The following is a 13,603-nucleotide window of genomic DNA, read 5'->3' on the forward strand; positions in this document are numbered from 1 at the left end:
CTGTGTCCTCAGTTTTCTTATTGCTTCAAAACACTTGATCTTTTTCCCATTACCTTGGGGATCTCAGGCATCCAAAGCAAGCCTGCTTTTGACAAGCAATTACCAGGGCAGATGGGAAAATAGCCACCGTCCTCAGGGTGAGTGCCCCCATTTTGTTTTACTTGAAACATCACTAGCCATGAGGAAAATAATTCTGCTTAAAAAGCTATCTGCATTTTCAATAGCACCACCTTTCCCAGAGTCCTAGAATGTTGATGGGTAATGCTTCCAGCTGCTTTTAATGTTACCCATTTAGTAGGTATTATTTATTTGGGCTAGTGACCAACTGAGTGGGATTAAATCAACCTGCTCTATTTAAGTAAAAACTAATGAGATTTTATTGGGTTTGCATATGAACATTCACAGCATTCGCACTTTCAGAACATGAAAACGGGTTTATGCTATAACATTAAATGTTTTCGTGGTGCTGTACCAGCTTAGCTAACATATATCAAAAACCCAGAATGTGTTGTGTGGAAACCCCCCAAATAGCTGAATATTAGAAACCCTCAAACGTATTTAAATTATGAAATACCACATCATAATTATATGGTAATATATAAAGGAATAATGGGGCTAGTGTTCATAAATTAAGCATTTGAGGAGGACTATTCATTCATTCTTCCCAAACACAGGGGTACTATTTAATTACCTGAAGTAGTCAATTATCAAACAAAACTCTCATGATGAGAAAGTCACAATGCACAATCCAGAATGCTGGCTTCTAATAAATGAACTGTAAGACATCTGTCGTGCAGGAACCTCAAAGTCGCCTCTGAAACCTTTGAAGCAGTGTCGTGAGGGTAGGTTGCAAGTATCTTATATCTTCATATAAAAATATTTGAGTTGGAATTCTGTATAGCTTTCTCAAGCAGGCGCCATGTACACCGGGCACTGGGAAGGACACAGAGAGGAAAATCACAGTCTTTGCCCTGGAGTAGACAATCTAATAGAAAAGACAGACACATATACAACTCCCATCCAAGACAGGCTAGAACAAGTGTGATAACATGCATCCGAGCACTGTCTAAGGAGAATAATAAGGATGGAGGAAAAATTGACACTTATTTGAGACAGATATCAGGTTAAAACATTGTTTCATTTTATAATCTCGGGATTTGGAAGGGACCCTACAGTTCATCTTGTCGTCCAACCTCCACTTTGTCATGACAGTTTCAACCTGACTCCCCAAACTACAATTTGGCAGACTCTTTTCCAGAGGTTTATGTGGAGGAGTTACAAATTCATGCCTCACGGATTTATTTCATAACCGCGCAATTGTGAACCAGTTAGTGACTTGCCTGCCTTTGTGCAGTTTATGTCCCATGCGTCCCTCTTGGGGAGTTCATACCTCTTAACTGGCTGACCATGTTCTGGTCTTGCTTTCACTAAAACAGTGGTTCTCAAAGTTTGGTCTTTAGACTGGCAGCATCAGCATCCCCTGGGAACTTGCTAGGAATGCACATTCTTGGGGCCCCATTCCAGACCTGTGAATCAGAAACCCCGGGGCAGGGCAGCCCACTGTTTCACCGAGCGCTCCAGGTGATTCTGGTGTGTGATCAAGTTTGAGAACCACTGATCTGTATGCAAGAAAGATTACCAGGAAGGACTGAGGACCAGGATCACAGTCCCCAGATGACACTCCTTTATAAAGAGAAGCTCCTTTATTCATTGCATGATGGCAGCGGATGAGCTGCTTTAGCCCAAGTGATACCATCTACAGCTGTGGAACTTTACAGTCTAATAAGCCTGCAGAGATGTCAGGAGAACCATTGAACCACACCTATGTGCAGCAGGTTTCTGTCCCTTGGAGACTTGAACCAAATAAGAACTCCTGGAGGAATTTACAGGGCAGGATTCCAGCACTAGTGAACAGAGCATTCTCGTGGCTTCTCGCAGCCCAGTCCTTCTCAATGCTATCTCTTGACCAGAGCTGTCAGCTCTGGAAAGGATTTCATCTGTTCCTATGGAGAAAACAACCTAACCTGCCCAACTGCTGCTAGATCCCCTGCTGACCAGGACCTTGATTTTGAATGTTACCCTTCAACGGATGCTTATGCTCCTGTTAACAACAAAAGCAAAGAGTTGTAACTTCCCCACCCCGGGCCTCATTTTCCTTGCGAAAGATTTTAATCAGAAACACAATGCAGTAAATTACATCTTCTTTCAGCAATTTGGTTTTCAGTGTTGTTTTTCAAACCAACTCTTGTGCTTGAGGTTAATGTTTTTGCCTGAGGTGTTGAATGAATATTGGAAATTTGACACTGGAGACAAAAGGCAACAAATAAGAAAAGAGGCGAATGGAACCAAGAGTTTATTGGAGGCTAGGGATAATTAGACTATGCCATGAAAATAACAAATACAGAATGAATTAGACCTTTTGCATCAGAACGGTCTAACAAGCAGCTTGTTAGTTAAATAAGGCTCTGGGTAAAGTGTATTCTGACTTGCATTTCCCAGGATGCCCTGCTCTTCAGACCAAGCTCCAAACACCTACAGGATTCAGCATTTAGTTAAAGGGAGAAGCAGTTCCTTTGGGGTTGCTGCTTCAGCATAGTGACAGGAAGTAGACAGCTTGGCAGGCTGTATTCTCCAGAGAATGGGAAAAGAGACACTTGTGAGTGGTGATCTATCCCCATACGCGTTTCTAAAGTCACGTTGGTCATGTCTGTCTGAGTTCAAGTTATCTTGCTCTAACCCAGAACAGCAGGGAGAGGTTCTTGTTTTTAAAGATTCAAGGAAGGAAAGCATCCCAGCCATGTCTGTGAATCAAAGGGGCTTGGGCTCACTCTCGAGCCCCAAGCAAAGATAGAAAGCATACAGTACCTGCCATTGAGAGTACACGAACACACACACACACAACCAACACCCAAGACAGTCACACTGGGCGCACACATGCGCAGGCCAGCTTTATGACCATCCAGAGAGTAGCCTCTGTTAGCTCGTTTGGAAGACTCAGAAGAGTTCTGTATACTTAATGGGAAAAAGTTTCGGAAAAAGACAGGTCCTTGAAGGATTAGGACTCAGGTTGAGGGTAGTTTGATGTGGCAAAAAATTTAAGAATTCGAGATGTTTCCCCAAGATGGGCCAAGGACAGGCCAGGTATGAATACTTCCTTTAGGTGGTGATTTGGAGACTCCGGAGACTCTCTGGGTGAGGAAACGGGGAGGCATCACAACGGGAATGATGAAAAGCACAGAATGTAGGATTGTGGCACTACCAAAGACAGACCCCCGCCATATTCAGCTCACTGCTTCAACAAGGACCTAAGCTAGGAAAAATATGAATTATACAGGCTACCTTGGATATGAGAAGCACAATCCGAACAGACGATGTAAAGGGGGGGGAGAGACTACATTTCGGTGGCCGTGTGACTCAGGAAAAATAAAGTAGATACAAGGCTACCATAATTGAATTCAGAAGCCAGGAGTGCACAAAATAGCAGTTGAGCTAAGCAAAGTGGCACAGTACACCATACTTACAGGAGTATATATGAAGGCTCCCTAAGGGCCATCTGGAGCAAGAATAGCCTGGGGGAAGCAAGTAGACTCAAGAGCTTTCTTTCTGAAGTGGAGAGTTTGCCTGGGAAGATGTTTTCCCTAGATTTCTGCAAGCAGTGCCAATCAAGATTACTGCAAATTAAAAAAGAATACTTTAATACTGTCCTGAAATTTAGACAACTTCCACTGACACAGGATGACTGATGTTGGTCAAAGATTACAGTAAGTACTAGTAATCCAGGAATGAAAGGAGCTGAGAGTTATTCTTGTGAAAAATAGATGACATGGAGTGTGTAAATAATGGGAGCAAATGCAGCAAGATACAGGGAATCTTAGAACATTTAAGGCCTAATACATTACAAAGAGAGCTCAATGCTGATAAATGTAGAATAATAAGTTTTATGGGGCTTTATCATATGCTATAAGTTGGTGTGCATCATAAAATATGAGAAACAAAAAATAGGGTAGTTGAAAGACAAGTCTGCGCATTATTTATGAATGATGAAGAGTGAAATGAGTAAGAAGAAGAACAGGTAGACAATGTCTTGAATAATGATGACTTTGATGAGTCGTTACCACACAAATCTGTGTGCTTCATAAAATATGAGGAATATTAAAGAGCAGAAGAGTCAAAAGACAAGTCTACTCAGAATGAGATACAGAATGAAGAAGGAGAGGAATACAAGAGAAATGCACAGAATAATGATGACTTTTATGAGACTTTCACTCACTAGCCTGGATCCTTCATAAATATAAACTGTATAGAAAATAAAAGAGCAGCAAAGAGAAGAGACAGGTCTGTGTCTGTCATAAAATATGAGCAAATAATGCCAACTAGGCTTGACAAAATAAAAACAAAAATAATTGAGCCTAGTATAGCTGTGGGAAGATACAATGTCTAGGGTAATATGAACAAATAAAATGAGTTAAGTGTGGAATTGTCTTGCCAAAAGGGAATCAGCGACCACCTAGCTAGGCTTTATTGTTGCAAAGGCCACCTTGTTAACTGGTAGAGCCTTGGTAAGTTTGTGGAGTTACCCCATGCCCCCACAGAAAGCAGTCAGCTCTGAGGGCCCAGGAAGCCATGTTTAACTGATTTTCCTGTGCCTCTTCTCAGCCCTTCTAGCTCCAACTACTAAATAGTTTGCAGGAGATTTTCTCAGCTTGCTTCTACTTTGTCTATACCTTGCTTGTCAAATTTTGTTTTATAAAGACCTTCAAAAGGTTATGTATAAAACTAGAGACATCCTTTCATTTTCATTTCTTGTTACATTGGACTTAGAACCTGGGACCAGATCTGTCAGGATTAGTTCAAAATCGAGAACTCATTGACTTTCAAATAAATGTCTTCTCTATTAGAACAAATGGGATTTCAAAATCTCAAACTTTCAAAATCTCCCCAAAAGAGACTGGGAGAATCAGACAAGGTAAAGCAAGTGCCAATATGCCAATTTGCATACCATTTGGAACCATAATTTACAGAACTCATAAAATGTACAGCTCATTGGAAAGAAGAAAGCCACTAATCTATGTCAAAATTAGGGATGTTGGTCTGGGAGCTCAATACAACAATAGCAATAGTTATACTAGCTTACTTTTGGATAGTACTTAATGGCTTGTAGTTTGTTTTGGGGGAAAGCCTTAGGTAACGCAGGATAAATCCTATTAGCAAAACTTACATCCAATTCCTCTGTGTGTGATAGAACTTAGTGGAGAGTTTATTGGCTATAACATATAAAACAAACTTTGGCTGGTACCTGTCTTTTGATTTTTTTCAATTTTTTTCTCTCTCTCTCAAATGATCTTTGTAGCCATGAGCCTTTAGATACGTTGCCTCAACTTGCTAATTCTGTTTGAAGAAGTTATCATGCTAGGGTGGAATTATCATGGTTACTTTGGAAAGTCATGTTTTCCCAAATAACATGGGCCTCTTTAATCCAAGATTAAGATTCCCTGGATCTACTAAATCCCACTTGGTGAAAAAATGACATTAACTCACTAGGAAAAAAAAAAAATCACTGAACTTGCTCAACCTTCCTCAACACTACCAGCTCCAGGTGTAAAATAAACATTCTTGAGCTTAGGGCTGCCAAAACGAGGATTGGACTCCCCCCTCCCCAAGTGGTTAAAAAACTCACCCCCAACCCCTGCTGCCCCTAATAATGGCAGACCAGTGAAAAATCTTTGACCGGAATTTGCTTCTGGGCCCTCTTCTTAACTGTCAAGCTCCTGAAATTTGTTACAACTTGGTTAGGCTTAGAGCTGAAAGTATACACATTTTAGTGGACTATGTCTGGGAGACAGCCCTGTTTAGGGGCTAGTTTAATAGAATCCCATTTTTTGGCAAGGGTGAAACTCCTTTGTTTAAAGGGAAAATCACCTGAAATATTTTATTTCAATTAGGCAAGAGAAATAGAATACTATAGCCAAGGACCATGTCTCTTGCAGATTAACTCTTAAAATTTATCCAAATAAGTCTGCTTTTTTAAAAAAATTGTTTTTCCAGAAAAGGCAATTTGGCAATATGTATTAAGAGCCTTAAAAATGTTCACACCTATGTATGTAAATGCATAGAAAATGCACACAACAAAATGATGTTGCTGATTACCTCTGAGGAGAAGACCCAACAACTGGGAGAGGGAGGTGGTGAGCAGAGACTTTAGTCATATGTACTATATATTTATGTATTAACTAATGTAATGAATTTTAATTTTAATAAGAGAAAAATATTTTTCCACAACTAGGACTGTCTCCCAAGGAAATAATAAGATATTCAATGCTGGAAAAGTTAAGAAACTATGAAATGTCCTAAAATAAGGAATGGATTAAAATTAAGGAATGCTGTTTGAAGGTTATATTGTATAATCACAAAGGAATTTCTGATTACATTGGACAATGTTAATTATATACTGTTAAAAATATGAGGATGCAGATCTGTACTGAGTATAATCCCAATTTTGATGGGTAAAAAAGATATACATGCCATCCTCAAAATGTTATTAGTAGTTACTACTGGGTTGGTGAAATTATTGTTTTCTTTGTTATACTTGACTGTGTTTTCCAAAGTGTCTCCATCTTGGCTTCTGGAATCCAGTTTCAACATGCTTTTATATTTGCCTTTGATCTTGTGTTGCAGGCGTGCTTGTGTGATTCGAGGCCAAGTGGTGGCCGTAGATGGAACCCCTCTAGTAGGGGTGAATGTTAGTTTCTTGCACCACAGTGATTATGGGTTTACCATCAGCCGGCAAGATGGAAGGTACGTCAGTATTGCTTCTAATCGTTGTGGGGGCCAAATACTGACTTCTAGCTATGAGTCAAACCAGGGCTTAGATGATACAGTCTTTGTAAGCCCATCTTCCTTCTAGCTGTATTTTGAAAAGTCATTGGTGATATTTATTTCCTCTGTTCCCCAACTAAATCAAACCAAATTTCTCTTCTAACCATGCACTATTACTCAAGTCTTCTCGAGGCCCTGGCCATGTGGAAAGTTTCCTAGCCTTCATCCAATTCCATTTATCAATCTGGCTTCAAAATTCAGTGTGATGATGCAGGTCAAAAAGAGGGAGCCATGGAGCACTTAGGCTGTTCTTCCATGGCAGCCTCAAAATGTTTCAGAAATGAAGATGTCCAAAAGGTTTCTTCCAAAAGCACAAAATTCAGCCTCATTAAGATATTTATTTTTAATGTGTCCTCCCCAGATGGCCTATTTTACTAATGGCTGCAACTGATTGACAAGCATGGTCAGCCTAACCAATTCCCTTCAGTGTCTATATAACTGTAGTGATTTAACCTCAACACCAACCACCAGGCTACTCTGTAAGGGCTTCTCAGGTTCTCTGAGACCCGAGAAGCAAGACCACTAAGTAAAATCTTTTCATCCCAGAAAAGGATTTGCTCACAAAAACATTTCTGTTTCTCATTTAGGTAGACATTTTGTCTATCATTTAGATAGACTTTTGTTCAGAGTATTTGAGTCAATAGGCCCATGTGTCCAGCTTAAGGGTATACCTATTTATGACTCTCAGGAGCATTGTAATAATGGCCTTGAGGTGCCCTAGTCTCCAGATGGCTACCCTTAAAATGAACTACTCATGACAAGCTGCTTCAGGAGTCACATAAAGAGATGTTGGCTTGGAACTTTATCACAGTGTGAGAGACCATCTTATTTCAAGAACCTACAATCAAACCTTATTAATCCTAACCTCTTCAGAATTGTTAATTGTTCAACCTGGGCTATGCTGAATTTATTTTTTCAACTGCCCGTCAAGAAAATGCTTATAAAAATTAGTTAAAGAAGCTAATAAGGAAAAGTTTTAACATACTTAAGAAAAACAAACCATTTCTAAGACTTCGGTAAATCCTATGAATGATTTGTATGTAAATTATATTGCTAATTCTTAACTAGCCATCTATTTATTAGAACAAACTCAGCAAAACTAGTCTGGGTACAGATAGTCTGAATACACACACACACACACACACACACACATCCATTGCATATATATGTATATATGCAATAAAAAGTACATTTCCTTTCAAATAGTCCATAATCGGAGCTCTCTACTAATTCAAAAGGACCTTTCTCCCAGTTAGATTGAATGATAAAATTTTGGTAGTTCCCTCACCAGTAACTGGTACACAGAAGTGGCCTCTCCCTTGCCAGCATGTTCAACCATGTGCCAGAAATTGAGAAATGGATTATTTCTTTAAACTGAATATGCCCTCAGAGACATCTGACCTCTCTTGGAGAACTCATGGGCCTTTAGGGAATTTTTAGCATGTGTAGAAAGGTTTCAGTGAATTATTTGATATTTACAAAGGAGCTTAAAAGAAACAAGGCCTAAAAAATCTAAAAATTTCAATTTCCAGTTTACCGAAAACATTAAAGAGGAACAATTTTTGTCGTCATTTTTGTGTTTTTTGTTTTAAGTAAAATGCCAAGACCCTCGTCTGCTGAGCTCTCTGTGAGAACTCGGTTTATGTAGATGACAAAGAAAGCCAGAATCCCCTCTGGCAATAACTCTCCCCTCATGCTCCACAAAGGGTGTAAGCATTCAAAATCTGTGCCCCAAACGCCAAGCATACTGTCCCACTGTCATGTCCTGGACATAAAGTGACAGTGTGATGGGAGTTTCCATTTATATGTCTCTGCTTCTTGCTCCCTCAGACTGAGTAAGTACATTTCAAAAGCAGAGTATCATAAGGAAACTATACCTGAGAGCAAAAGGATTCTAGAAAGGCTGAGATTAGCATTTAAATACCCAGTAGACAGAGTGTGATAGGTAAGATGCTGTAAGGGGCCCTCTGTCTCCAAATTTCAGTCCAACCTGTCTGCCCCCCTTGCCTGTAGTTCCCACCAATGGCATCACTGCTTTGGGTCAAGCTGTTGACTCTAAAAGTCCCAGTTAAATGCAAATATGTTGTATGGGATGTAGAACTAATTACCCCCATTATCATCCATTTGCACAAGTTAATTGACAACTTTCCCTAGAGAACCAAGAAAAGTCTAGGTCATGGGACCAAAGTGATGTATAAAAAGCAGGAGGAAGGATGGCAGTGGAAGAAGGAGCCCTCTAAAAGTAAGAAGACATGAGACATGCAGATTGGGAGAGGCCAAAGTAGCAGAATAGAAGAAAAATGCAATTCTAAAGGAAAATGAATATGTATGAGTATCCACTGTATGCCAGGCATTTTCATAAGTGTTGGTCTGTGTCATCCTCACAACAGCTTTATGAGATAGGAAGCATTGTTATCATCTTCCCCATTTGGCAAGTGAGAAAACGTATCCAAATTAACACAGCTAATAAGGGTCGAGCCCAGAATTTGAACCCAAGTAATCTGGCTCATATCTTCTATGATTAGCCACCTTCAACTTAGATTATATAACAGGTGCTCAGGAAGGTTTTGAAAGAGAACTTTTTATATTATAGTTCAGCTAGTGATAAGCACAACAGGTGAAGTGCTGACCTTCTTAGAAGATTCTTGAGAAGCATTAAAGGTCTCAGGAAATTTGTTTGGAAGACTTTAGAAAATGAAACAGGGAATTCCTTCTGATTCCCCTCAAATCAAGAGTTTGTGGATTTATGGATACCGTAAGGCAGAAATAAGCATTTTGCATTGGCCTCAGTAGTCTTCCATCTATGGTTAGGACTGGTCTGACTTATTATGGATTGACAAGTCTCCAGACAAATAGGTCCTCTCCCTTGGGTCTTTTGTACTCACTATCATATGACTTGATAAACTGTTCTTAATGACCCATGCCAATGGAGATCATTTGTGGTGGGGAAAATCCCAAAGAATTAATGATCCAGGGAACATGCAATTTGGCATTGGAATGATTAGATGGAATTTTGACCACAGAGCCACCTTCCACCTCTGTGGCAATTAATGAGTCAGTCTGACTGTGTTTACTGTATATACCAGCTAGATGGGAAGAGGAGAAAATCAGGTTTCTCCAGAGAAACAGAACCTGTGTGTGTATATGTGTGTACATACATACGTATAAATGTATACACGAGAGAGAGAAAGAGAGATTTCAAGAACTGGCTTATGTGATTGTGGGGTTGGCAAGTTCAAACCTGTAGAGACTGGTAAACTGCAGTCCCTTGGGAAGGAGTTGACGCTACCTCTGCAGTCTTGAAACAGAATTCCTTCTTCCTCAGAGAAACTTCAGTTTTGCTCTTACGGTCTTTCAACTAATTGCATGAGGCCCTCCCACATTATCAAGGGTAATCTCCTTTACTTAAGGTCAACTAAGTGTAGATATTAACCACATCTACAGAATGCCTCCACAGCAACACCTGGATTAGTGTCTGAATAACTGGGTACTATAGCCCCACCACATTGACAGATAAAAGTAAACCATCACAGGAAACCTAGGGGAAGTTCCCAGAAGAATTTAAAAATCAGTATCTGCTTATGGAGATAATCAAAAGCTGGCCTACAGTTCATTTGGACTACAAGAAGATACATCTGTAAATGTAATAAAGCCAAGGATCAGATTTGAGAAGAAAGTTAACATTTGTTGAATCCTTGACCCTTAAGTCTCTCTCTTATTTACTCATTAGCAGTAGCAGCTGAGTGATAGATCATATTAGCCCCATTTTACTAATGAGAAAACAGAAATTCATGGAGGTTAAATAACTAGCCCAAAGACACAAAGTTAACATGGCAGAGCTGGGATTCGAACCCAGGTGTGTATGAAGCCAAAACCCCATTCTTTCTACAAAACAAGATGCCTGCCCTGTCTGCTTAATCTTTCTAGAAGTAGAGAATAATTCCCAGGTACGTGTTTTTGTTTGGATAGTTTATTTGTGTGTGTGTGTGTGCATTTGTTTTTGTTTTCAAATAAATAAGCACTTCAGTTTTAAAGAGGCAAGAGCCAAGGTTTGGGCAAAGCAGACTTGCCCAAGGACATGGAGGCAAATCAACATAGAATGTGAACTAGAGGAAAGGTCTCTTGACAAGTAGTGTAGGATTTTCCCCACCATACTTGCCTTAAACTGCTTCTGTATTATAATGAATTCAGCCTGCCTTAAATCATAAGCCATTTGGGTTTTTTTTTTTATTTCAAACCTAGATTTTTTTCTGTAACTATTGTAGTTCTTCAAACTCTCTTTTTGGAAACTGCCTTATCATTACAGCCACTTGACTGAAAAAGTAACAATAAAAACACAGTATTAGCCATCCTTTGTTACTGCCCATTTATCTTTATCTGGAAGATTTCTGCAACAAGACATGATTGGCAGTATTATAACAAATATAATAAATGTCATATGAAGGGAGTGGTGAGATATCCATAATTAAGTCTGATTCCCTATTAGGGCATTCTATCATTAATAAGTGTTTTACAAACATCTCTTTTAATGCAGGGAATTGCTTGCATCTCTCTCCTGTGGATTTAAGTTGCTCTGAATATTAAGGAGCATCATATTGCCCTTTACCCATTTTTATGATATAATAGTAATAATTTATCATTATCTTACTTTTACATAGTGTTTTATGCTTTTTGAATGCTTTCAAGTACATTATCTCAAAGACATCATTATGCTTACAAGAGAAGTAAGGTAGAATCATCTAGTGCAGAATGAACTGAAATCTGAGTCTGTTATGCTCCAATGCAAGAGTAATGTCAGATACCACATCAAGTGATGGACAGAATTGGCTTACAGGAGAGGTAGTCTTGCTTTGTCAGAGATATGGAAGGTGTTGTCAGCGGAGATGGATAGGGTCCATTACAGGCTGTCTTACAAAAGGAAACCAAGAGGCATTCTAGACAGAACCAGAAATCCTAAATGTAGACTTCAAGTAGAATCAGGAGCCAAAGTGGGCAGGCAGATGTGGAGGTTCAGGCATGGTATTGTTCAAGCAAATTTCACTGAACAGCTTTCCTCTGCTGCTATCTTTCTCCAAATGCCATCTCAAAGACACCACCAGATTTCTGACACTATGTTTGTGACTCCGAACAAGATAGTTAACCTTTTGGCTCTTTACTTTTCTTGAGTTACATTATAGTAATTTTTTTGAGGATGAATAATGTATTATATTAAAGACACTGCTGAATGTTATGTGATAAGATATGGCTTTGCAGAAATACATGCAGTGATTTTGTTTAAGATAGTATTAAAATTGGTTTACAAATTCAGGGTGAATATCAACGGCTGATGGGGAGTTTTTTCTCAAGAGTCTACTGGCTAGTGAAAAGAAATCATCCATATATTTAGCTAGAGGGAATTTATAAAACAGAAATACGAATGGATGGAGTTGAGTCCCAAAGGAAGGAAAGTGCACTAAAATTACCTATTTTTTTAACTTGAACTTTATTTTGGTTGTTCATTTGGTAGAAACTGTCTTATATTTTTCCTTCTCAGCTTTGACCTCGTAGCCGTTGGCGGTATTTCCGTCATCTTAATTTTTGACCGATCACCTTTCCTGTCTGAGAAGAGGACACTCTGGTTACCTTGGAATCAGTTCATTGTGGTAGAGAAAGTAACCATGCAGAGAGTTGTATCAGACCCACCATCCTGCGACATCTCCAACTTTATCAGCCCAAACCCTATTGTGCTTCCTTCACCACTCACATCATTTGGAGGTTCCTGTCCAGAGAGGGGAACTATCGTTCCTGAGCTGCAGGTGGGTACATTGGCCTTTGGATGTATAAAATCAGAGTATCATGGAGTGGTCCATGGCGTATAATGGCTGGATTCCTTTTCTTGGTATTTCTGCCAGCCCCATAATGGGCTGCCCTTCATTTATCAAGAGAAGCCTTCAAATGTAATCTCTCTGGCACACATTTGCAAAGTGATTGGCCAGGGCTATAGGGTGCTATCTATGGCCATAGAACAAAGCAAGATGAACTAGCTGTCATGAGAATTAAGCCCCAAACCTTGACCTAATGAACACTGTGCTCTAAAGAACAAAGCTAGCTAGCTAGCTCAATAGTGGTAACAGTATAATCAATGAGGTGGGACCGTCTGTGGTTCTGAAATTAAAGCTCCTTAAGAAATCTAGTTTCCTTCCATTGTCTAGTTTGTATCCATTGTCATTGTTCTTAGACGTCATGACAACGCCTCTTGTCTAGCTGTGTTTGGCAAAGGTAGTTTTCAAGCGTATGGGTTTTGTTTAAAGCTTTGCTTTTGAGTGTTCAAGCTTTATATGTCAGAGGGAGACACATTTTTGAACCTTGGTATTTTATAGTTCCTGAGAATTTTTCTTTATTGAGCCTTCAATATTTTCATTTCAATATTAAGCCATTCAAACATCTATAGTATAATTTCCTCATCACATTATAGAAACATTTTAATGATAGTTAAATGCAGAAGCTACCAAAATGGACACAAGTCACACAAATTCAGAATTCAAGAAGTATACTCGAGAGGAAGTAAATGGACATTCCAAGACTGAATTGGTTTTTCTTCCATCACAACATTCCCAGTAGCTGTTAGCAATGCCCGGAGGATACCACCTGTGAAAGACTCACAAAAAAATAGTGCTCTGCTGGAAAAGGAGTTCGAGTTGCCCCTCCTCTCTTTTCCATTGGTTTTCATTAGAAAGGAAGAAAAAAC

The 13,603-nt window shown here is 39.4% G+C and overlaps 1 protein-coding gene across 3 annotated transcripts in view; it reads left to right on the forward strand.

Moving 5' to 3' along the window:
• Nucleotides 1-13,603, forward strand: part of TENM1 (teneurin transmembrane protein 1) — a 774,784-nt gene that overhangs the window by 629,489 nt on the left and 131,692 nt on the right. For all 3 annotated transcript variants that reach the window (XM_078065077.1, XM_078065079.1, XM_078065078.1), the window contains 2 exons: nucleotides 6,676-6,795; nucleotides 12,410-12,671. In XM_078065077.1, coding sequence (XP_077921203.1) covers nucleotides 6,676-6,795; nucleotides 12,410-12,671 — 382 coding nt within the window. The remainder of the gene's footprint in view (nucleotides 1-6,675; nucleotides 6,796-12,409; nucleotides 12,672-13,603) is intronic.

The sequence above is a fragment of the Halichoerus grypus genome, chromosome X, assembly GCF_964656455.1.
Source record: "Halichoerus grypus chromosome X, mHalGry1.hap1.1, whole genome shotgun sequence".
NCBI lineage: Eukaryota > Metazoa > Chordata > Mammalia > Carnivora > Phocidae > Halichoerus > Halichoerus grypus.